This window comes from Solanum pennellii, chromosome 2 (genome assembly GCF_001406875.1).
Source record: "Solanum pennellii chromosome 2, SPENNV200".
Lineage (NCBI taxonomy): Eukaryota > Viridiplantae > Streptophyta > Magnoliopsida > Solanales > Solanaceae > Solanum > Solanum pennellii.
In genome coordinates this window covers 58917983-58939353 of record NC_028638.1, presented here as the reverse complement: position 1 = coordinate 58939353, position 21371 = coordinate 58917983, and the positions used below count along the sequence as shown (strand labels likewise).

The window sequence follows — 21371 nt, the reverse complement described above, 5'->3', positions numbered from 1 at the left end:
TGGCCTTTTAATACTAAAAGAAGAAGAGCAAGAATATTTTTCCACAAGATAGAAAGGCCCTTTTATAATATATTTTCGGCAACAAGTACCGTAAGGAATAAAAAATGATTTTTCATTTGAAAGAAATCCAAAAGAAACAAGATTATAAGCAAGGGTGTATTGGTAAATGAAAATAAAAAGAAGAGCACAGCATACTGCATGTACCATAACACACTTGATCGGTGCCAATATAGCCGTTACTCCACACCAAAATCAAAAGAAATATGACCGTTACTTAAAACCCTAGAGTCTTCATCACTCCACTCATCACAAGAGAGAGAGAGAGAGAGAGAGAGAGAGAGAGAATAAGGATGGTGACCGATGGAGATGATAAAGCTGAAGGGTTGCTGAGCCCCAAGTTCCGGTCAGTGGCTGCTATGGCTGGTTGGGATGAAGAGGCTCTTCTCATGGCCAGTCTTGTTGTCGAAGACACACCTGATCGCCTTTCTAAGCAAAAGAAACGTTCTGATTTGCTGCATTTCAAGACTCCCCCAACAAATTCTAGAAGGTACTTGCACCATTTCTTTTTTAGATTTTAAATAAGAAGCGAATTCAGGAATTAAAATCAAATCAATTAATCAGATAGATCATCTCTATTTTATCCGATTGGATTATCAGTCGTTCTTCTTTTTGTTTGTTTTGTTTTGGATTATTGAGAAATGCATAAGTTTGTCATCTTTTCAGGAAAAGAAGGGCTCAGAAAAGGAGCCCTGCATCCATAACTGTAACTGTTCTTGATCTGGACGACCAAGACACTGCAAAGCAAGGTAAATCATGATTTTCAAGAAGAGTTTGTGTTGTGAATAATGGATTGTGTCCTGATGTTAATGTTCTGCAGAAAGCGAGAAAGAGGAGGCGGAATCAACATCCATTGAGAAATTAGACAAGAAAGGAGATGAGGCATTGGAAGAACAGGGTTGTTCTGTTGCTACATCTTCTACTAAGAAGATAGAACCAAAATCCATTGAGAAAGCAGACACGAAAGTAGCTGAAGCATCAGAGGAACAGGGGTGTTCTGTTTCTTCTTCTTCTGCAGCATTTCCCTCCATTGATCTACTTCGTGAAGAGCTTTCTTGTGCTGTAAGTGTTGTAAATCCGTTCTTGAACCTTGATGCCCCTTCCTGTTTATCAATTGAGGGCGTCTTTTTTTCTATTTTCCTATTTTATTTTAGTATAAACATGATTTCTTTGAATTTGCAGATTTGTTTGGAGATCTGTTTTGAACCGAGTACCACTCCTTGTGGTCACAGGTACGATCTCAATGGCATCCTTATCAACTTATATTCATAAATCAATACATATAGACATTTTCAGTAACTGACTCTGACAAATTTGGTAAAAATCATATCTGTAGTTTTTGTAAGAAGTGTTTGCGATCTGCTGCTGATAAATGTGGAAAGAAATGTCCCAAGTGCAGGCAGCTTATCAGGTACTGTTAGGATGCTTTTTCATTTCAGTTATATCCCTATTTCATTTGACATTTTTCATTTCCTGTGAGCCAAGTTGGCTAATCTTTGAAGCTAATTGGATTATAGATCAACCCAATGCTTTTCAAAAACTACATGAATAGTACTAAGTTGCGGAGTTCACATTATCAATGTTTACATAGTTAGAGTCCTGAAAAAGAAATGTCACATAAACCAAGTCAGATAGAGTATTAAATAAGCTTGAAAAGGATTTATCATGGTTCTATTGTTTCAAGTATGACGTATTCCTATTAAACTTGACTTCTTTGTAGCAATGGTAGATCATGCACTGTAAATACAGTACTTTGGAATACAATTCAACTGTTGTTTCCCAAAGAAGTAGAAACAAGAAAAGCAGCTGCTGATTTGAGTAGTAGAGAAGCTAAACGTCAAAGTCCAGTAACAGCTGTTGCTACTCATTCTAACAGCAGAACGACAAGAGTCCTGCTACTTAACAGTCCAGAATCTGGTCCTAGTAGTCAAGAAAGAAGGAATTCTCGCGCCATGAGAAGACAAAGTGCCCGAGCTTCTGGAATGCCAAGCAGAAATCGAGACATTAACTCGAGGAGGGAGTTACCAAGTCAGGATGGGGATGCTGCATTGGCGCTAAGAATGCAGAGAGAGGAGTTCATGGAATCCTTCAGGACAAGAAGTTCTGATGATGAGCAGTACAGGAGCTCTCTTGCTCTAGCCAGAGCAAATTTGAGGGCCATGGCATCAAGAGCCATTAACATTCGTGTTAGAGGAGGCCGTGGCTCATAAATTTGTTTTCCGTTCTACTTGGAATTGTGCTTTGTCTTACATTACATTAGAAACTTATATATATAGGTTTTTGTTGAAAAACTAAAAGGTCCTTGAACTCCTCATGAAGATGCCCATTATCCATAGCTAGTTGTAATGTTCTTATATCAAATACATCTTTTGCTTTGTTATTTACTCTCTTTCAAATTCGGATCACATGAATGAATGATTCCTCTTGTCCACGCCAGCAAGATGCTGATCAAGTCAAAGAATCAACAATGATGAGATAATGAAGCAATTTCACTTACATTGATGGTGATATATAATATTAGCAGAGAAAGAATAAGATAATACTATAATAATCTGGATATGAAGAATAATTCATTATTTTGCCTCCAGAAATTTTGGATGAAGGAATTGAAGAGCTTATAATATGAGAAAGAAGTCATCACATGTCCCAGTACCTACTAACATTCTGTCATTGCTCAATTATTGGCTTTTATAATAATTTTCATTGCATCACAAAGAAATGCAACGTTACATATACTAAAAAATGGTTTTGACTTTCACCAGATACATTGAACATTCAACTTTCATTTTCATATTACCTTTGTGTTGTGACGTAAATTCATGTACAAAAAGAATATATGGACTATTTCATGTACAAATAAAATAGCAAAAGAAATTAGATCCTCAAAGTCAAAAACTGATATGAAATAATTTCATGTTGTGGCGTCATGTCAGTGATTTTTGCCAGGGTAACTTGCCAGTGTTTGGGTCGGTGAACATCTCTGCTACTCGATCTTTTAGGCCAGTGTCAGTAACTTCACAAAATCGACTAGACCAATCTGGTGGTTCAACAGCTCGTGTCCCTAAACCAGGGGCACGATCCCTGGACCCAACATTTCTCTGTTGTTGCCAATCAGAAACATAAGTAGCCACCCTCCTGTAGAACTTCTCCTTGAAGACATCCCAAACTTGATACTTGTAATGGTTAATCACAAGCACATTTCTATCCATATTGGCATATCTAAACTCAGACTTTAAATGAAAATGGTGAACCACATTGATTAATGTTGAATTCAATGCTTCAGGTTTCACAATACTCTTATGCCTCTCAGGTGCAATCATCCTGCAATTGTACCCCATGGTGACCCCTTGTGTCGGGACATGTTTGAGACCAGATGGTCCAAAATTATGACATGACACCCGCAACTCAGCAACTTTACTATTACTCCTTGATTGGTTTCTTAATATGTCAAGCAGTGACATACCAGTAGGCAAGTGGAAGAACTCATCCACATCCATAAAACCAACCCATTCACACACATCTCTAGCTCGTAATGCACAATGAGCAAAACCTGCCTCTTGAGTCTTGATCCAAGGCCAAACATGTCGTGTCACATTTATGTTCGATAATAACCTAATGACATCATCAATATCGTCCAAGCTGTTATTATCATAAATGAACCAACGCTGTACTCCAATTCTAGTATGGTACATGATCCACTCTTTCAAGAAGCTGGCCTGGTTTCTTAACATTGTGCATACACACATGTTGTGCTGTTTTTGAGCTGGCAAGTTAGGCTGCAGACGGCGTTTAGGACTCGCTATAGAGTCTAAAGGTTCCTTACCAACCATTCTAACAGAAACCTTAACGGGCATGTTACTAGTACCAATAAACCTCTGTGGATTATTCAGTATGCTCACTGGGGTATTACATCGAACAACTTCTTGAGCAATGGATACAACATCTGATTGTAACACAAGTTTGGGATTCTTAACATCCCAACCATAAACACACTTGAATTTTGAAGCGTCCGATTGTCTTCCACCTCGAAGATTAAACCCTTTAACAAACACTATGGTCGTGTTATCGCGATCGATCATCGCCTCATAGGCCAACGAATTCCACCGACGTGATGGTCCAATTGAGAGGGTGTAACCGGTAGACTTGACGAAAAGTGACGTCAGGACTCCACGTGGCTTAACCAGGGGACATCGAACGAGCTGTTGGCCCAATAATTCATCGTTTTCAACTGATTCAGGAGGTTGAGAAGAGTTAGGATCAAGGTAGAGGCAGTATAGGTCATGTTTTGTGAATAAGGGAGTTGAAGGAGGGTATTTTAGGAAAACAACTGTCTCGTCCGGGAATTCGACGGTTTGTATAATTGGCTTAACAACGGTTAGGGCTGTGGTTGTCGCCGGCCGCCATTGATGAAACCCTGAAGTTAGCAAAATGAAAGGTACTTAATTATAATAGATCGTAATTAAGGTATAATCAATCATACTCCATATTAACCGCAAACTAAATTTATGTTTGTTTGGAAATAAATTGAATTTAACTACCTTGAAATAGTAGAGAAGAGAAAGTGAAGGCAGCAAAGCAGAGAAGAAGAATACACCAGAAGAAAGATCTTCGAACTGCTACATGTTTTTTACGATGTTTGATTGGAATTTGAGCCATACCCACGATTTTAATGGTTCAAATTCAGCAGTCTCTGTTTCATCATCGACTTCTGCTATTCAGTTTTTGAGCATATATTAGTAGTATTTGAGAGTTGTACGTGGTCAAGCAGTATTGTTCCAATAAAGAAACAAGTTACGAGGTCACCCACTTTGTTGCAACTTCCTTCTTTTGATTTTTTTTAATTCAACTTCAATTATTATTCTCTTTTCATCTTCAAATAAAAACCCTTCTAATCAGTTTTTATGGTTTACTGGAAACCTTCCCCACATAACTAAGTTCAACTCTAACCTAATAATACATAAAGAATAAGAAAAAGAAACATCATGCCACTTCACTTGTTCCTTTCACTCTCTTTCTACGAAATTCCATTTCCATGGGCTTTTTTTTTTTTTTTTTTTTTTTAGGTTGTTGCAGTAGAATGAAAGAGCATTTTTCAGATATACCAAATATAAAAATTATATTTGTATACTTTGATTATAGTTTGTATAGTTGAGGTTCATAGCAGGTTTTTTATTTGTTTTAATAGAGCTTTTAATTTGTATAAGTAGCTACAAACATTCAATTTTATATAAATTGTTCAATTTTATATAAATTTATTTATACATTGTAATTAGTATAATAAGATCTGTATTTGTATAATTATAAGTGTATAGGACGAAAATATATGCATCTATAATTGTATATACAATTTTCTCTCGTTTTATACAAATACAAACACATTTTATACTGAAATATATAAAATAATTAATTATATACCGAATCAGATGACAACAAAAAAGAATGTTTACTGTGAATTACAATTAAAATAAATTATGACTATAACAATTAATTTTATATTAATAGTTTATTATTTTATACAATTCTCCCATTAAAAAAAGTGTCTATATATTTGTAACCAAAACTAAATAGCATATATGTCAACTAAAATCAAGTTGAAGCACATATAGTTTATATATTTTTATTTCTTCTGTTGTGGTCATAGAATTAAAAAAAAAGTGTAGATAATTGCGACACAAAATTCCTCATAGACTATTCTTTCGTCTTTGAAAAATAACACAATAAATTAAAATGACGAAAAGGACAGGCTTGTTTATTGGACTAGTTTAGAGGTAGTGGATTTTTAGTTTTTGAGTAATAATAATTACAAACAATAGAGTGCTTTGACAGAAAACTTTTACTACTCCCATATGTATTTTAGTTGCATCAATGACTAATTGTCTATCTTTTCTTTTTATGCTTTTTGATGACAGATTATATATATATATATATATATATATATTTCTGATTATTTACGATATTATTAGAGACAATTAATCAGTCTCCTCAATATGCGACTTTAATTATTTGTTAACAGGTCATTTTCTAAATGTTGGTTAGGCAAATAATCTATTGTTAAATCCCTTTCTCCTTGACTTCTTATGTATATTTCTACTATAATCTTTCCTAAATGAATCAAAAAAAAGCAGGAAGGGAAGAAAAGGTTGATCATTATTCTTGTGAAGTAAATATCTTTTGCTCGATTTCATACCTTTTATCTTTTTTATAATTAAAAAAGTGATAAGCTCGATCGATTTGAATTCTAATTTACTTAATTTTGATTAGTTACTTGATAAGATTATACTGAGTATGTTTTGACTCAGTGGGACCTTTTGGAATCCAACATCATAAATCTTATATTACATAAAATTAAATAAAATTAAATGGAGGGAGTAAGAAAGTAGTAGTAATAATTAGAGAGAAAAGTTTGGTTTATACAATCTTAGATATGGTCATTATCAAACTTTAAAGATGGATCAAAATTTAAGTAAATGTCATTTGAGTTACAGGTGTCATGATTGATTGAGATTTTTGATTAGCTTGTTTAAAAACAATTAAGAGGGAAGAAAAAAAAAATTTACGGTTTTATGTCGAATTATATCCTAAAAAAAAGCCGGCGGCCGGCCTTAGACATAACAGGGGACCACATCCTGGCGGCTGATCCACGCAAGTTGTTTCTAGTGAGTCGTGACTGTTGATAATGATGGGCCTGTTCTATTGGGCCTTTGTGCCAAAAGCCCAAACTGTTGTTTCGAACAAATATGTTGCAATATTATTAGAAATCTCACTAGTTTAGGGTATTTTTTACTTGAAATCTGAAGGAATGGTGTATCTAACTGAAAATTTGATATGAAATAATTACATGTAATTAATTTAAATTATAGATTGGATTAATATTTATGGTAGGAATATTTTTGTAAATAGGTAGTTTTTTTCATATTAATATGTAATCAAATGAAGTAATTGATAGTGTAAAAGAAATTTAGTATGCACAACTTAATATCAATTAATTAAGGAAGAACAATTATAATTAGTTGGACTAAAAGCAAGAGATAGGATATGCTGTAAGGCAGCTGATGGAATCATTAAATGGATTGACTAACTGTTGATTAGAAATTGACATTTAAGCAAACAACAAAAGCTTCTGTGTGTTCTATGGTGAACTAGAATTAGAAATTTCCATATTTTTAATTAGTCAATTAATTTGTTCTTCTAATCGAACTACTTTTTTCAAACGTTTCCAGATATATACGCTCTACATGGAGAAAGTGCAAATTAAATACCAACCTTTCGATATATACATATATATATTCGTCTGAAGTGTATAGAATATTTTTAATAGTAGATATAATATTAATAATAATAATATGTGAACTCCAAACAAATGAAACATTCTTATGTCATTACATGAATTTGATATCGGCCTTTTGGATTTAAGAAGCAAGCATCAAGTACTGTAAAAATTAATTGTTACAGAGTTTAATTAATTACAGTACATTATCTTTTTAATTAGGTTGTCAATTGTTGTTTACCATTGAAAAAGAATACCTTGTAATTGTCTTATAAGCAACTTAATTATGCAATTATTTTTCACTGTTGTTGGTCAATCAATGTATATAACAAACAGAATATACAAATAAAACGATGCTTGGTTGTATGTAGAAGCATCAGTGATGTGTCCTAATTTTGTCCCCATGACTTTGGAGAAACTCCTCCAAACGACTTCCCAATAAAATGGAGGTTTTGGGCTGAGCCGGCTTACCGTCAGAGAGGTCTTTTATGTATAATTAAAATTATTTTATATCTAATATATACATATNTTTTAATTATTTTTAATGAAAGTTCTGGCTCCGTCTAATTTCATAGAGATAATATCTGGTTATTTATGAGATAGTCTTTTATCGATATATCCTTAGATTCCTCCAGTCCTATGATTAATCAGTCATCACGTGTATACTTATTCTGCGTTTTTTGTTTCTCCCACTTGTTCCTCATTTAAATCTATTTTTTTTATTTTTAAAGCTCTCAATTAATCTCCAATCACTATAATCTCTGTCACACCCTCTATCCTCTCGGGTGAGCGTTCATTTACATATGTTGTTACTGTCGTTTTTATGTCCCTATTAGCGTCCACCTGGGAAATTATGGGTATACATGATAAAAAAATTATGAATACAAGGTATAATCTATTAAGTAATTTATATTTATTTAATGTTTTGTTGAAAATTGGGCATTATTTAAAAATCAAGTACTCTTTTTAATATTAAAGGTTTAGAGCGGAATAATTGCTAAGTTCTCGCGTTAAATTTTTAAAGTGATAATTATTTTGGGACAAGTTTTTTGAGCAGCTATTATTTTAGCCTAAAGGGTATAAAATGTTAACAAAAATTTCAAAATGATATATGTATTTTTATTATAATCAAAATGGTAAAATCGCTGAAATAGCAGCAATTTAGTTCGCCGGAAAAAGCAAAATCGCTGCTATAGCAGCGATTTGATAAATTGGTTTTTTTTTTTAAAAAAAAAAATTTTTAAAAGAAATCGCTGCCAAGGCAGCAATTTTCAAAATAATTATTTTTAATGTTTTTTTAATAAAACGCTGCCTAAAAAAAAATTTATTATTATTTATTTGAATTTATTTTTTAAAAAATTAAGCAGCGATTTGTATCAAATTTTTTTTTTAATTTTTTAAAATTAAGTCGCTGCAGTACAGTGAATTTTTTTAATAAAAAAAAGAAAAATTTTGATACGTTGCTTTTAAATTTTTTTTAAAATAAAAATTCACATACCATTTTGGAATTTTGTTAATATTTTATATCCTTTAGGCTCCGAACTCATTTAAATGGGATGAAAGGAATTGTTTACCTTTAAACTGATATACTTAAATTTATATACATGCTTAATTAAAAACACTCAAACTAAAATGACCCAATAAAGAATCGCAACAGACTTATTAATATCCGTGGAAATTATGCCACACAATATAGTAAAGAAGTTAAAACAAATATTAAAGAATCAAGCAATAGTATCGAAATAAAAAAATAAAAATAAAGCCTGATTTCTAACGTTGATAGTTGGAAACCTCATCCAAAAAGCTTTCAGATTGTTATATATATATATATATATATGTTGTAACTGTGGAATTTTAAATGTTGTACAAAGTATGAGTATAATGTTTGATTGTTTGTGTGTTCTTCCAAAATTAGCTTATCTTTTAATAAGAAGATATATAAGTCATTATTTACAGTTAAATTATTAACTGTGAATTTCGTCAACATAAAGTCTATTAAACATATATACACAAGCAGTATCTTCTTCTTTAAAAAATAGGGAAGGTACTGGTAGTGCTCTCTTCGTGACGCAATAAAGGAGTGGTTGTTGATGGAACCGTGAGTAATTCATTAATTAATTAACAAACTAACTGCTCTCTTAATGATAATCATTAGCGAATAACTAAGTTGCATGCATGTATTACATGAACTCAACCTCTTTTGCTTGATTCCTTAATTAATATGATTTTCATAATTATTATATTAATAACTATAATTCATTTTCGTAAAAAAACAACAACTACTTCTAATGGAAATTTCGTTTTTTTTAGTTGGATCGACTAAGTACTCGTGCAATGTTCAAAATTGACTGCTCTTACTATTTATGTAAGTAAAATTTTTGTCGGTAATCATACCCAACAGGACAAATCGGACGGATTGCCTACTAGAGGAGCCAAATTCAAACTTATTAGCACTCCATGGTTTACGTTGAAGTCATTGAATTTATTATAATATTCGTTTTGACTTTCTCTGCTTATAGTGTTTATATAATTATTTAATAATAAAAATAGTAGTGAAAAGAATAATTGCTTTTGATCGTTAAAGTGAATCAATACAAAGAAAATTTTGTTTTTGTATAAGGACCAATAGTAAAACAAGACTGAGGAGATATGTATGTGTTTGTGTATAGTTAACATTATTAATCAATATACATTTCACCTCATAAATCAATCTAATACCGAATTTCGTAGTTTACCGAAAAAGTGGCTGATTAGTAAGCACAGCCCGGATCTGGCTCCTCGCCATTTTGTCTTCATTTTCATTTTGATTAGATTTAATGGTTAAGATTTAATTAATTAAAATATATTTATAATTTTTTCTTTTAATTGTTTAATCGTTATTTGCATTGCTCAAAATTAATTTAATTAGATAACGTCTTTTTGTAAAAAAGAAGAAGATATTTTTCAAAATATTTGATTATACGATAAAAACTTGTCCATTAAAAGATATTTCTGTATTTAAAAGAAGCACATTGAGAACTAATGTTGTTTAAATTAATGTATTTTAATACAAAAACCAAAATTCTAGAATTTTCATTTCTCAGATAAATGTAAACGGATCGGTGTTGCAAAATGAAAATAAAGAAGATTTTGGAGGGAATAGGGAGAAAAAGAGAGGAACAATTGGACTCGGAAGGAATAAGGATAAATAAGAGGATTATTTTTAATTGATATAATCATATATTTATTATCTAAATTATTATTAAAAATATATTTTAATTAATTAAATCTTAATCATTAAATCTAATATCACTAATCAAGATTTTCTACTTGGAGAAAATGGAGAGGAGCTAAATCCAATATAGCCCCACTCTTAATTAAATATCTTGATTTGGAGTTCTAAAAATAAAGTTATAGCTAGTGAGTCTTTACATTACTCCTAATGGAATTTCCTAAAGTGAAACAAATTTTAAAGCATCTATTGAAACATCAGTAAAATAAACAAACAAATAAATAAATAAATAAAATCAGTCAAGTCAGACTGTTACGATTTAGTTAGTTAATTATGTGTAATCATTTTAGTTAGCCATTTCAGTTAATTAGTTAGAATAGTTAGTTAGCTAATTCCGTTATTGAACAGCTCACTAGTTTGTTAGATATTTTGATTCCTTTTTGTATAAATACATTGTCTCCTCACAATACAAAGCAGTTGGCTGATTCATTCTTCACACTTTCTTCCTCTCCTTTCAGTTTTACTGTTGCGACTATTTTCTTCTTCTTCCTTCAGCTCCATTGTTGCATTCATGGAAGATCAGCCATGATTTGTGAGCTAGTTTTTGACATGGTATCAGAGCGAGGAGGTACTTCAATTCATCTGTTTCACCTTCTGAGTTCATCTTTTTAGATCTCGTTTTCTTTGTTTTTGATATGTATCTCAAATGTGTTGATTTGCTAGCTAGAATTGGATTCTAGATCTGTTTCTTGTTTCAATATTTTCCTTGCTTAAATTCGTTACTGGATCAATTTGTATTTTGTGTGTTTGATTGATCTGGTTTTGCTATGGCGATTGAGAATGTTTCAACTTCGACGGAGAGTTCTGTGAATAACAATGGTGTTAACAATATTGTCTTAGTTCTCCACTGTATGTGCATCCTTCGGATAATCCTGGTGTTTCGTTGGTTCACAATCCTTTTGATGGAATGGGTTATAGATCATGGAGACGAAGTATTCTAAGAGTTCTGTCAGTTAAAAACAAACTGGGTTTTATCAATGGTGATTGTAAGAGGCCTGATACAGGAATACCACAGTTTCGTCAATGGGAAAGGTGTGACGACATGGTTACTTCCTGGATTCTTAACTCTTTAACTAAGGAGATAGCAGAAAGTGTAGAATATGTTTTTGATTCATATGAATTTTGGAAAGACTTGGAGGATCGATATGATCAAACTAACGGTGCAAAGCTGTATCAAATTCAACGTGAAATCAATGAGCTATCACAGGGAACTTTGGATATTACTGCTTATTACACTAAAATGAAGAAATTGTGGGAAGAGTTGAGTACATTACACATTAAAGTTCAATACAATTGTAATTGCATTTGTGGAGCCAAGGATAATATGTACAAAGTGGAGCAGGATAGAAGATTAATACAATTCCTTATGGGGTTGAATGAAGTCTATACTGTAGTACGAGGAAATATCCTTATGATGAATCTATTACCTTCCCTAGCACAAACCTTTTCTCTGTTAATTCAGGATGAGAAGCATAGAGATATTAAACCTAGTGCTCAAATGTTCATAAAATCCACATCCTTGAATGCAAGTAGTTCAGGAAAAAAGGTTATGGAATCTGCTGTTTTCAATGCAAACAGCTCAGGAGGAGCAAGTTCTTCTAGATCACTAAGGCTAAGTAACAACTCTACAGGGAAAAACAATGCTAATTTCAAAACCAATTACTCTCAGACCAGTTTCTATGGTAATAGCAAACCTCGTGTGATATGTGACTATTGCAGAAGACCTGGACACATCAGAGATAAATGCTACAAACTACATGGCTACTCACAGACAAATAACAATCCACAGAAGAACAATTATCAAAATGAGTACAGGGATAATAATCAGAATTCTAGATTCAACAGAGGAAAGGGGCTTATGGCTGATGTTCATGGTTGTTCAGGAGAGGCAAATGATAGAGAAGCTCGTGCAGAAACAGCTCATCAACTAACTAAAGAACAATATGTTCAATTTGTGGAGTTGTTGCAACAGTTTCAAGCTGAGAAAACCAATGCTAAACACATGGACAATGGTGGTATGAATTTTGCAGGTATGATAGCATGTACTTCTTCAATTGTTTTTGGGAAATTATCTTACAGATGTTCTCACAATGAAACTGAATCTTGGATACTTGACTCAGGAGCCTCTCACCATATGACCTTTGATATAACAGTCCTAACAAACATTACATACCTTCCATGTCCATTGTTAATTTCCTTACCAAATGGTTGTAGAGTAAAAGTTATGAAAAAATGGTACTGTAATACTTGCACCAGACATTATTTTGCATCAAGTGTTGTATGTGCCTTCATTCAAATATAATCTTGTTTCAATTCATTGCCTTTCAAAATCCATGCCTAAAATTATTGTGTATTTTTCTGGATCTTCATGCATTCTGCAGGCCCCTTCAATGAAGAGGCCTCTGGTAATTGGTGAAGCAAAGAATGAGCTTTATTTTTTGTGTTCTAAATGCTTGATGAAACATGTTCCTCCTGATCATCTATCAAGACCAAATGTTTTCAATTCTAAGTCTATATCTTTTTCTACTCATTCATGTAAACATAATACACAACCTTCTGTTTGTTCTTCAATCAACACAATTCCTAATACTTCTCTTATGACTCATACTTGCAATGATGTGGATGTATTGTGGCATAATAGACTTAGACATGTACCTTTTGGAAAAATGAAGGAAATTAAATCTATACCTGAAAACTTTTCTGTAGAACAACAGTTCCATTGCAACATATGTCCTATGGCAAGACAAGAAAGATTGCCCTTTCATCATAGTACCCATGTTTCTACCAAAATTTTTCAACTTGAGGGGGGTGTTACGATTTAGTTAGTTAATTATGTGTAATCATTTTAGTTAGCCATTTCAGTTAATTAGTTAGAATAGTTAGTTAGCTAATTCTGTTATTGAACAGCTCACTAGTTTGTTAGATATTTTGATTCCTTTTTGTATAAATACATTGTCTCCTCACAATACAAAGCAGTTGGTTGATTCCTTCTTCATACTTTCTTCCTCTCCTTTCAGTTTTACTGTTGCGACTATTTTCTTCTTCTTCCTTCAGCTCCATTGTTGCATTCATGGAAGATCAGCCATGATTTGTGAGCTAGTTTTTGACACAGACTTTCAGCAATTTTTTTTTTATCTTGTGTGCATCTTCTACATCAGCGGCAAATACCCTTTCGTTGCACGCAACAGAGCACAAAATTAATTATTTTTGAAATTATCATAATTAGTTTTTGAGTTCAAAATTAATACTAATATTTACGGGTAATTACACATTCACACTATTAATGCACTTAAAAGCCAACTAAAAACTATTCGATCTCTTACACTTTCGTTTTTCGAGAGTTAAACAGTTTAGGTTTAATTGAAAATTAATTATAAAAAATCTTTAAAAGAAATTTATATGTTTGTAAATTATATAAAAAGTAATATAAGTCATGATTATTCAAAATGTTTAAAAAATTTATGAAAAAATTACGATCAAAGATAGAGTTATTTGAACCTTAAAATTTGAATAATGCCATGTAAAAGGGACGGAGGAAATGCTAATTTTCTATAGCAAATGTGCCTTGGCTATAACCTACACACAAATAAATATTGAAACAAATTGCTTCCTATAAGCCTATAACCTATTAATCCTCACCGATGGTGTAAAATCTTCATTTTAATTTTTGGATTAAACCAATTATATCATCACATATGGTTCCCCCATTTATGTTAGTATATGGATTACATCATCCCATTAAATTAGGCAATTATTATTAAGTGAAATAGAAATTCTATACTAAAAGATTCTTTAGTTACGTTGTCTACTTCTTGTTTGGACTATGAAGTAGCATCCTGTCATTATGCCATATAAGAATAACACATATCTCATTAACGATTGAGGTAGAAATTTTTCATACTTTAACAAATTAATATGAGATCTGATGACATGACTCTTGATCGTATATTAGATAAAGAAATATATTTTAAATCTAATTTAATTCCAAAAGTTAATTCACGAAAGATAATTATTAATTCTATATAAAAAGATCATCCATCTTGATAATTACTGGTGTGAGACTTTTTCATTTTTATGCTAACACATGTCAAGTTTGTATTGTTGGTTTTTGATGGTCAAGAGAAAGAGTTGAAAGTTAATAAAATATTTAAGGAACAATTATTAAGTCGTAACAAACGAAAGCACTAAACATAATAATTGCAATGATAATATGGTGTATCTTCTGTATCTTACCTTTAGTTGTAGTACTTTGAATTGTATATTGAATATATGGATGGACAAATTAAAAGGAGTTGGCGACAACGACAAAACAAGCCAGCTTTTAAGGGACCATTTAAGGGAATCTCATCCATTTGAGTATTATAATTCAGCCAGCCATCTTAGTATCACAAAATGTTATTCACAAAGACTTCCTCAGTAATAAGCTTATTACACAGTTCTTAATAATTACCTTGCTTTCCCTAAGGCTCGTATTACAATACAAAAAGATTGTTATGCCATAAATAATGCTAAATCTATTGATTTAGCTTGTTATGTCATATTGCATAATTTTAAGTCAATCATTTTGTTTTTCTATAGCCCACATATTGTTGATCGATAATACATATATATTTATCACAAGTTTTATTAAAATTAGTAATATATACGACATTTGAACATTTATAATATTAAAGAAGCAGAATGACGGTAAATCTTCGTGGTCTCTTTCTAGTGCATGACATGAATAGCTCTCTAAGTTTTAACATCAACATGTACTAGAGAGCATCGTTTTTTTCCCATAGTAGTCATCTAACAAAAAAATTAACAAAACACCACTTACTTTTCGATATTAATTAAACTTTCGTTAATAAGGCTTTGTGTAAGGATTTTCCTATCGATTAGCTGGAGAAGGGGCAATTGACTATGCAAAAACGAAATACTATGATAGTATTAGTTATGCGAAGATTAAGTTTTCCTATACTTTGAACCTAACCACACAAGAGTTTCAAAGGAAAAAGCACAACGAGAGGATGACTTTTATGAAAATTTAAAATATAATACTAGTTAAGTATATGTATGATTAGGTAAGAAGCTGCCATAGCAAAGTTTGATTATATTGTGATGGTGGCTTCCCACTTTTTATTAATATATGTAACACATATTCCATGCGCATCACCTTTACAAATTTCTTTTTCCCTATTCAATCATGCATTTCCCTTGTTCAGCAGCACATCTTTTTTGTTATATGTCCCTTTGCTGATCTGTACGCATCTTTTCTTTGCTTCGAATATAAACTTCTTTTTTCCTTAGAGAAATGATTGTCTACTACTCTAATCATTAGTATTATAACTACTTATTATATATGTGGCCTTCTTCCTCTCTTTACTAGTTTTAGCTCGCTTCTCCAATTAAAATTTAAAAATAAAAATGGGAAGGCAACCTTGTTGTGATAGAGTTGGATTGAAGAGAGGTCCATGGACTATAGAAGAAGATCATAAGCTTGTCCATTTTATTCTCAATAACGGCATTCAGTGTTGGCGAACTGTTCCCAAGCTTGCAGGTACTTGTTTCTCTTCTCTTTCATGTGCAATAGCCCATAGATAAAATATGAAATTACTTTTTTACGCGTTGTGGTGTAGGCTTGCAAAGATGTGGGAAAAGTTGTAGATTGAGATGGATTAATTATCTGAGACCTGATTTGAAAAGAGGCGCGCTATCTGAAGCTGAAGAGGATCAGATTATAGAGCTTCATGCTCGTCTCGGTAACAGGTATTGTATTTCGTTCGTTTAACCATCTGATATCTGACTCACGATTAGTTAGTTCTGATACTGTTGTATACATTACAGGTGGTCTAAGATAGCATCGTATTTTCCAGGGAGGACAGATAACGAGATAAAAAACCATTGGAATACTCGGATTAAGAAGAGATTACAGGTTATGGGAATAGACCCTTTAACTCACCAACCAATTGACAAGGAACATGAAACAGATGAGTTGTTGTCAATAACAGAGACATATTATGATAAAAGAAATGAAACAGAGAACAACATTGAAAATGCTAATGATATTTCACTACCAAACAATAGGTTGAGTGAAAATATCAATGGGGAGTTATGGAACAAAAGTTTTAAAACTATATCGACTTGTTACAGTCCTTCAATTTCTTTGGAATCTATCAATTTCTCAACAACATCAACTGCTACTGAATCATCAAGTAATGTAGCTGCTGCACCCGCAGAAGAAGATTCTGTACAACAATGGATGGATTCGATATTCTCATGTGCGATCAATCAACTAGAAGAGGATTTGTTCCTTTTGAGAAAATACAATTGATAATTCTGCAACTTTTCTTCTCCCACTCTGTTCTTTGTTTTCTTATTTATAGAATTGTTCTTCAAAATTAGAAAAGGAAAAACAAGTACAGGGAGACGAGTTTCCTCTTCGTTACTTTGGCTGTAATTTATATTTCTTTGTGCTATATAGAACTTAGTGAAATTTTAATCGTAAGTTCTACAAATTTATTGGCGATGCTTGCTCTAATCGAATGTTTATATAGTTGCTTACTTTTGAGTCACCTCTGCTAATTCAACGTCCAGGCAGTGACGGAATCAGAATTTTCATTCAGGAGGCTCGAAAATAAAAATAAAAATATGTAAATAAGTCTTCAAAATGGGCCTTTTAATTTCTTTTTGGTTCAAAAATCACACTTTTGACAAGTTTTTAAAATAAAAAATGTTTGAAAATCAGTAGTGATTTTTTTAAATAAAAATAAACTAAATCTATAAGGAAAATTAATAAATGTTGTTACAGAGATTCAAACCTAGGACATGCAACTTAATATTTAGGGATCTTACCATTGAGTCATCTATTATTATTTGTTATTGAGAGGGTTCAAAATATATCCATCTATAGAAATACAAAAAATTTACCTTATTTATATCGTGTATATTTTTGTCGAAGATGTTCGGATGAACATCCTGGACTCAACGTGGGCCCACCCCTGCGTCCTGGTTATATGATTTCACTAATATTGATAAATGAAAATCTTATATGTTAAACTTTATAAAATTTAAATCTTAAATTCGTAAATAACTCATAATCAATTAATTATGTTAATATGAGATATGAAAACTAGAATAGAGTTCTACTAATTTTCTGTGGTGCATTTTTACCTAATAAAGGTTGTTCTTATAGACCCAAAGTATGAATCACAATATATTTGTCATTGCTATTTTAGTATTAACGTTGTTGCTGCTACCGCAGATACTACTATGTTTACACATCATTACCTTATGGAAATCAACATTTTCTAATATATAACAGTGTAGTATTTGCTATACACCAAATAAGTTAGGTGATTATCATGCTTAAATTTTCTTTTTATTTCTAATTTACCTATGAACAGTCGAAATTATGATGTTACGTAATTCAGCAAGTAAAAGCTAAAATCACAAAATAACTGCAACAACAATAGTTGAAGGAAGGATATAACAGAAAATGTAGAAAACAAGTTTTAAGAATTAGGGAAAAAGGTCTGATATACCCCTCAACTTTGTCATTTAGAGCTGATATACCCCTCGTTATAAAAGTGGCTCATACATACCCCTATTTGTAAACAAATGACCCACATATACCCTTTTCCTCTAATGGAAATGAAAAAAATAATAATTTTAATCTAAAATTTTATTATTTTTTTCTAAAAAATATAATCCCATATGAGTAAATTTAATCCTTGTCAAACATATTTTTTTTGACTTTTTTTTTGTTTTAATGACTAATTTATAATTATTATTTTGATAATCAAATTTATTTATGTTTCACTAATATTCTTGTAAAAGTTATTATAGATGACCAAATTTTTTGTTCGAATACGAAATTAAATTACAATACACACAAAAAAAATAGTTTAAAGTTTTTTTCTTTAAACTAAGGAATGAAAGAAAAAACAAAATAAGAATAAGAAACTCAAATAATTATAATAAAAGAAGTCAAAAAATAATTTATGTATGAAAAAAATTAAAATATACCTTGAACTTTGATAAAGAATCATATATACCCCTAAATAATTTTTTTAAAAAAATTAGAAGTAACAAATATAAATTTAAAACTAATTTTTTAATTTCCGTCAAATGGAGGGTATATGTGAGCCATTTTGTAACGGCAGGGGTATATGTGATCCGTTTGTATAACGGTAAGGGCATATATGAGCCACTTTTATAACGAGGGTATATCAGCTCTAAACGACAAAGTTGAGGGGTATATCAGACCCTTTTCCCAAGAATCTAAAAACTATAAAAAGATGAATAAGACTCTTTATATAATGAAAAAGGAAGTTCTTGTAATTATTAAATTCTCAAAAGAAAAGGATTCCGGATTTTTTTCTTTTCTAAAAAGTTTTTAAGTGTGAAAAATATGTGTCTGAATTTTTTGCTTTTACAACACGTTAAACTTGTCATAATTTGTTCATATATTACAAAAATAGTTTTACAGATAAAATATTAAACGGTCAGATAATCAGCATGTCTAGGCCATCACTTAAAAAGATAAATGAGTTATTAAGAAAGCAAAAATAGGCTACTAAATAAACAAATTGGATAAAGTTACACTTTAGAAGGCCTAAAGAGTAGTGGGTCCAGAATTAACAGCCCATCATTGCAATGATTAATGGGGCAGTCGACCCGATCCAATTAGTTGATGTTCGGATCCTCCTCACAGACATAGCACCAGTAGGGAGATTCGACTTACAGAAATGAATGTGATCAGGAGAGGTGTTCGAAGCATATACACCACAGTAGATTCTCCACGCCTCACCAGATTTGCTCTCCAACCTCCTAAATTTGTAAGTCTCTCTAATGGATTGTTTGTCTTGAAAACTTAATTTCTAGGTTTACGTATTTTTGCCTATAATCTTCTTATTCTGCGGATTCCTGAGTTTATGTTTGTTTATCTTGCAATTATTCAGTACACAGGTCACAGATAACAATGTTTAGAAAGTCTTTATGAAATTGTTAGGGGGAACTGCAATTGGTATTAGCTCTTAACAGAACAATCCAATGAATATTTTACTGACCCGTTTCAAAATGTTTATGCAAATGAATGGTGTTAGATTATTTTTAACTTGCTTTTAGTTTACACTTGTTGCGATGAATTTACATGTGAATAACTGAATTATTGGTCTCAATCATTCTGGTTCATGTTCAGTTGAGCAACTTCCTCTTCAATACTACATGTGTTATTTACTTTGTAGGGTTGATGGAAATTTATTTACTTCAATATTCCATTGTAAACATTCATCTTTTAGGCTTGTCTAGGAAAATAATCCAAGCTAGACACTTTGATTGTTTTCTTTATTTTGAATTTATTGAGTTACTTTTATTTTTTTGGGGAAGGAACTATTGAGTTGGTTTTGCTGCACCATCATTGATACATTAAGTTTCAAAGGATTGTGTTTGAGTCACCAAGTGCATGCCCTCCTTGTTCTAGGGAACTATAGAACCTGTACTCCTTTCAGTGATATGTCAATAATGATGTGCACATAGTAGCATTATAAGCTTTAGTTTGACGATTGGACGGGAAAAAGGTTTTAAATAGCCCACATATATTTGGAGAAAGGTGATGTTAGAGTGCTGCCTTTCCAAAAAAATTTAAATCGTGAATCTAGTAATAGTCACGTCCCTTTAATGGGTTTTGGAGACTGGTTTCATGTATCTCTGGTTGCATCAATCTGGATTCTGCAAAGTGCAAACTTGTTTACTATAGGCTTCCAGTATTCTAAGTTGGACCTGTCTTATCACTTGGTGGATCTTTTCAGGTGGAGGTGGAGTTTGAAAACGGCAGTCTGTATAAGTTGTCAGCTGAGTATTTGAGAATATACAGCCCCGCTGTTGATAGTAAGATCAGATCGATTTGCGGTGAGAAGGTAACTAGAGGAACACTTGCAGTTTTCTTTTACTGGGATATTCTCTTTGCAATTTTTGAAAACGAAGACGCATGAGTTACTGGCAACATAGTTCCATCATCAAACTGGATTTAATATTGCACGATTTAAATTTTTCTAACTTATGTGCTTGTGTATTAAGGTCATATCTGGTAGGCGTCATGTCGGAATTATGTCTGCAGAACCTATTGGAAATTATGGAGTGAGGTAATAAGAGTAAACAACTATTTATGTCTTAACAATTTACTTTCACTTTTTGTTATTTCTCATTCTCTTCATATGGTTCAACCTAGGTTATTATTTGATGACTTGCATAAGACTGGTATCTTTACATGGGACTACTTCTACCATCTTGGAAGTAACAAATTCGCCCTCATGAGAAATTACATCAGAACTCTGAAGAAACATGGACTAAGTCGCGATCCACCTAGACGAAGATGACATTAAGACGTGCCCATGAGAAGGCTGATCCACACTATTTAAGCTGGAAACATCCTCGTTATATGCTCAGAGTGAAATTGTGACATAAAACTGTAGTGTTGCAAATATTTTAAAGACTGGCTCTTGATATGTTATCATATGTTCAGGGATATTTGTGGCGTGCTATATTCTAGATCTAGAGATTGAACATGCGATACAAAAGAGGTCATTAGTTTCTAAGGAACATTAAGGAAGCTCTTTGTTTGTAATTTAGATTTGGGAAGCATGTTGGTGTTGCAGAACAACATGCTTGATTGAATGAAAGGAACAGTAAACGTTGCAAGTTTGTTTTTTCTTTCTTTTTTAGTTTTGTCATCTTAGAATGTCTTCTTTAATCTGTATCAGGAAAAAGAGGAATCATGATAGAGATTGAACGTCG

The 21371-nt window shown here is 32.0% G+C and overlaps 5 protein-coding genes across 5 annotated transcripts; 4 read left to right on the top strand and 1 right to left on the bottom strand.

The window, feature by feature from the left end:
- Positions 1-61: 61 nt before the first annotated feature.
- LOC107011320 (putative E3 ubiquitin-protein ligase RING1a) lies at positions 62-2441 on the top strand. Its single transcript, XM_015210764.2, has 6 exons — positions 62-547; positions 724-806; positions 878-1119; positions 1240-1289; positions 1394-1468; positions 1778-2441. Exons 1-6 carry the CDS (start codon positions 351-353, stop codon positions 2265-2267), a joined length of 1137 nt encoding a protein of 378 aa, XP_015066250.1. The 5' UTR covers positions 62-350; the 3' UTR covers positions 2268-2441.
- A 260-nt stretch (positions 2442-2701) lies between these two features.
- On the bottom strand, positions 2702-5079 carry LOC107009523 (glycosyltransferase family 92 protein RCOM_0530710-like). Its single transcript, XM_015208867.2, has 2 exons — positions 4596-5079; positions 2702-4471 (listed from the first exon to the last, which is right to left on the bottom strand). The coding sequence occupies exons 1-2, from the start codon at positions 4711-4713 to the stop codon at positions 2982-2984; spliced, it is 1608 nt and encodes a 535-aa protein (XP_015064353.1). The 5' UTR covers positions 4714-5079; the 3' UTR covers positions 2702-2981.
- Positions 5080-11502: 6423 nt separating this feature from the next.
- Positions 11503-13011, top strand: LOC107010209. The gene is made up of 2 exons (XM_015209447.1): positions 11503-12625; positions 12977-13011. Exons 1-2 carry the CDS (start codon positions 11503-11505, stop codon positions 13009-13011), a joined length of 1158 nt encoding a protein of 385 aa, XP_015064933.1.
- A 2823-nt stretch (positions 13012-15834) lies between these two features.
- LOC114076068 (transcription factor MYB20-like) lies at positions 15835-17096 on the top strand. Its single transcript, XM_027914474.1, has 3 exons — positions 15835-16134; positions 16214-16343; positions 16422-17096. Exons 1-3 carry the CDS (start codon positions 16002-16004, stop codon positions 16906-16908), a joined length of 750 nt encoding a protein of 249 aa, XP_027770275.1. The 5' UTR covers positions 15835-16001; the 3' UTR covers positions 16909-17096.
- A 2162-nt stretch (positions 17097-19258) lies between these two features.
- On the top strand, positions 19259-21368 carry LOC107010208. The gene is made up of 4 exons (XM_027914326.1): positions 19259-19414; positions 20387-20494; positions 20655-20719; positions 20806-21368. Exons 1-4 carry the CDS (start codon positions 19325-19327, stop codon positions 20951-20953), a joined length of 411 nt encoding a protein of 136 aa, XP_027770127.1. The 5' UTR covers positions 19259-19324; the 3' UTR covers positions 20954-21368.
- The last annotated feature ends 3 nt before the right edge of the window (positions 21369-21371 follow it).

What these genes read in the sequence shown, in the direction of transcription:
- LOC107011320 (XM_015210764.2), top strand. Translation starts at nt 351, where the DNA reads ATGGTGACCGATGGAGATGATAAAGCTGAAGGGTTGCTGAGCCCCAAG. An exon ending in CCCCCAACAAATTCTAGAAG is followed by an intron (nt 548 to 723) that starts GTACTTGCACCA and finishes TCATCTTTTCAG; the next exon opens with GAAAAGAAGGGCTCAGAAAA. An exon ending in CCAAGACACTGCAAAGCAAG is followed by an intron (nt 807 to 877) that starts GTAAATCATGAT and finishes AATGTTCTGCAG; the next exon opens with AAAGCGAGAAAGAGGAGGCG.
- LOC107009523 (XM_015208867.2), bottom strand. Translation starts at nt 4,713, where the DNA reads ATGGCTCAAATTCCAATCAAACATCGTAAAAAACATGTAGCAGTTCGA. An exon ending in CTCTTCTCTACTATTTCAAG is followed by an intron (nt 4,472 to 4,595) that starts GTAGTTAAATTC and finishes TGCTAACTTCAG; the next exon opens with GGTTTCATCAATGGCGGCCG.
- LOC107010209 (XM_015209447.1), top strand. Translation starts at nt 11,503, where the DNA reads ATGGGTTATAGATCATGGAGACGAAGTATTCTAAGAGTTCTGTCAGTT. An exon ending in TGGTGGTATGAATTTTGCAG is followed by an intron (nt 12,626 to 12,976) that starts GTATGATAGCAT and finishes TGCATTCTGCAG; the next exon opens with GCCCCTTCAATGAAGAGGCC.
- LOC114076068 (XM_027914474.1), top strand. Translation starts at nt 16,002, where the DNA reads ATGGGAAGGCAACCTTGTTGTGATAGAGTTGGATTGAAGAGAGGTCCA. An exon ending in AACTGTTCCCAAGCTTGCAG is followed by an intron (nt 16,135 to 16,213) that starts GTACTTGTTTCT and finishes GTTGTGGTGTAG; the next exon opens with GCTTGCAAAGATGTGGGAAA. An exon ending in CATGCTCGTCTCGGTAACAG is followed by an intron (nt 16,344 to 16,421) that starts GTATTGTATTTC and finishes TATACATTACAG; the next exon opens with GTGGTCTAAGATAGCATCGT.
- LOC107010208 (XM_027914326.1), top strand. Translation starts at nt 19,325, where the DNA reads ATGAATGTGATCAGGAGAGGTGTTCGAAGCATATACACCACAGTAGAT. An exon ending in GATCGATTTGCGGTGAGAAG is followed by an intron (nt 20,495 to 20,654) that starts GTAACTAGAGGA and finishes TTGTGTATTAAG; the next exon opens with GTCATATCTGGTAGGCGTCA. An exon ending in ATTGGAAATTATGGAGTGAG is followed by an intron (nt 20,720 to 20,805) that starts GTAATAAGAGTA and finishes GGTTCAACCTAG; the next exon opens with GTTATTATTTGATGACTTGC.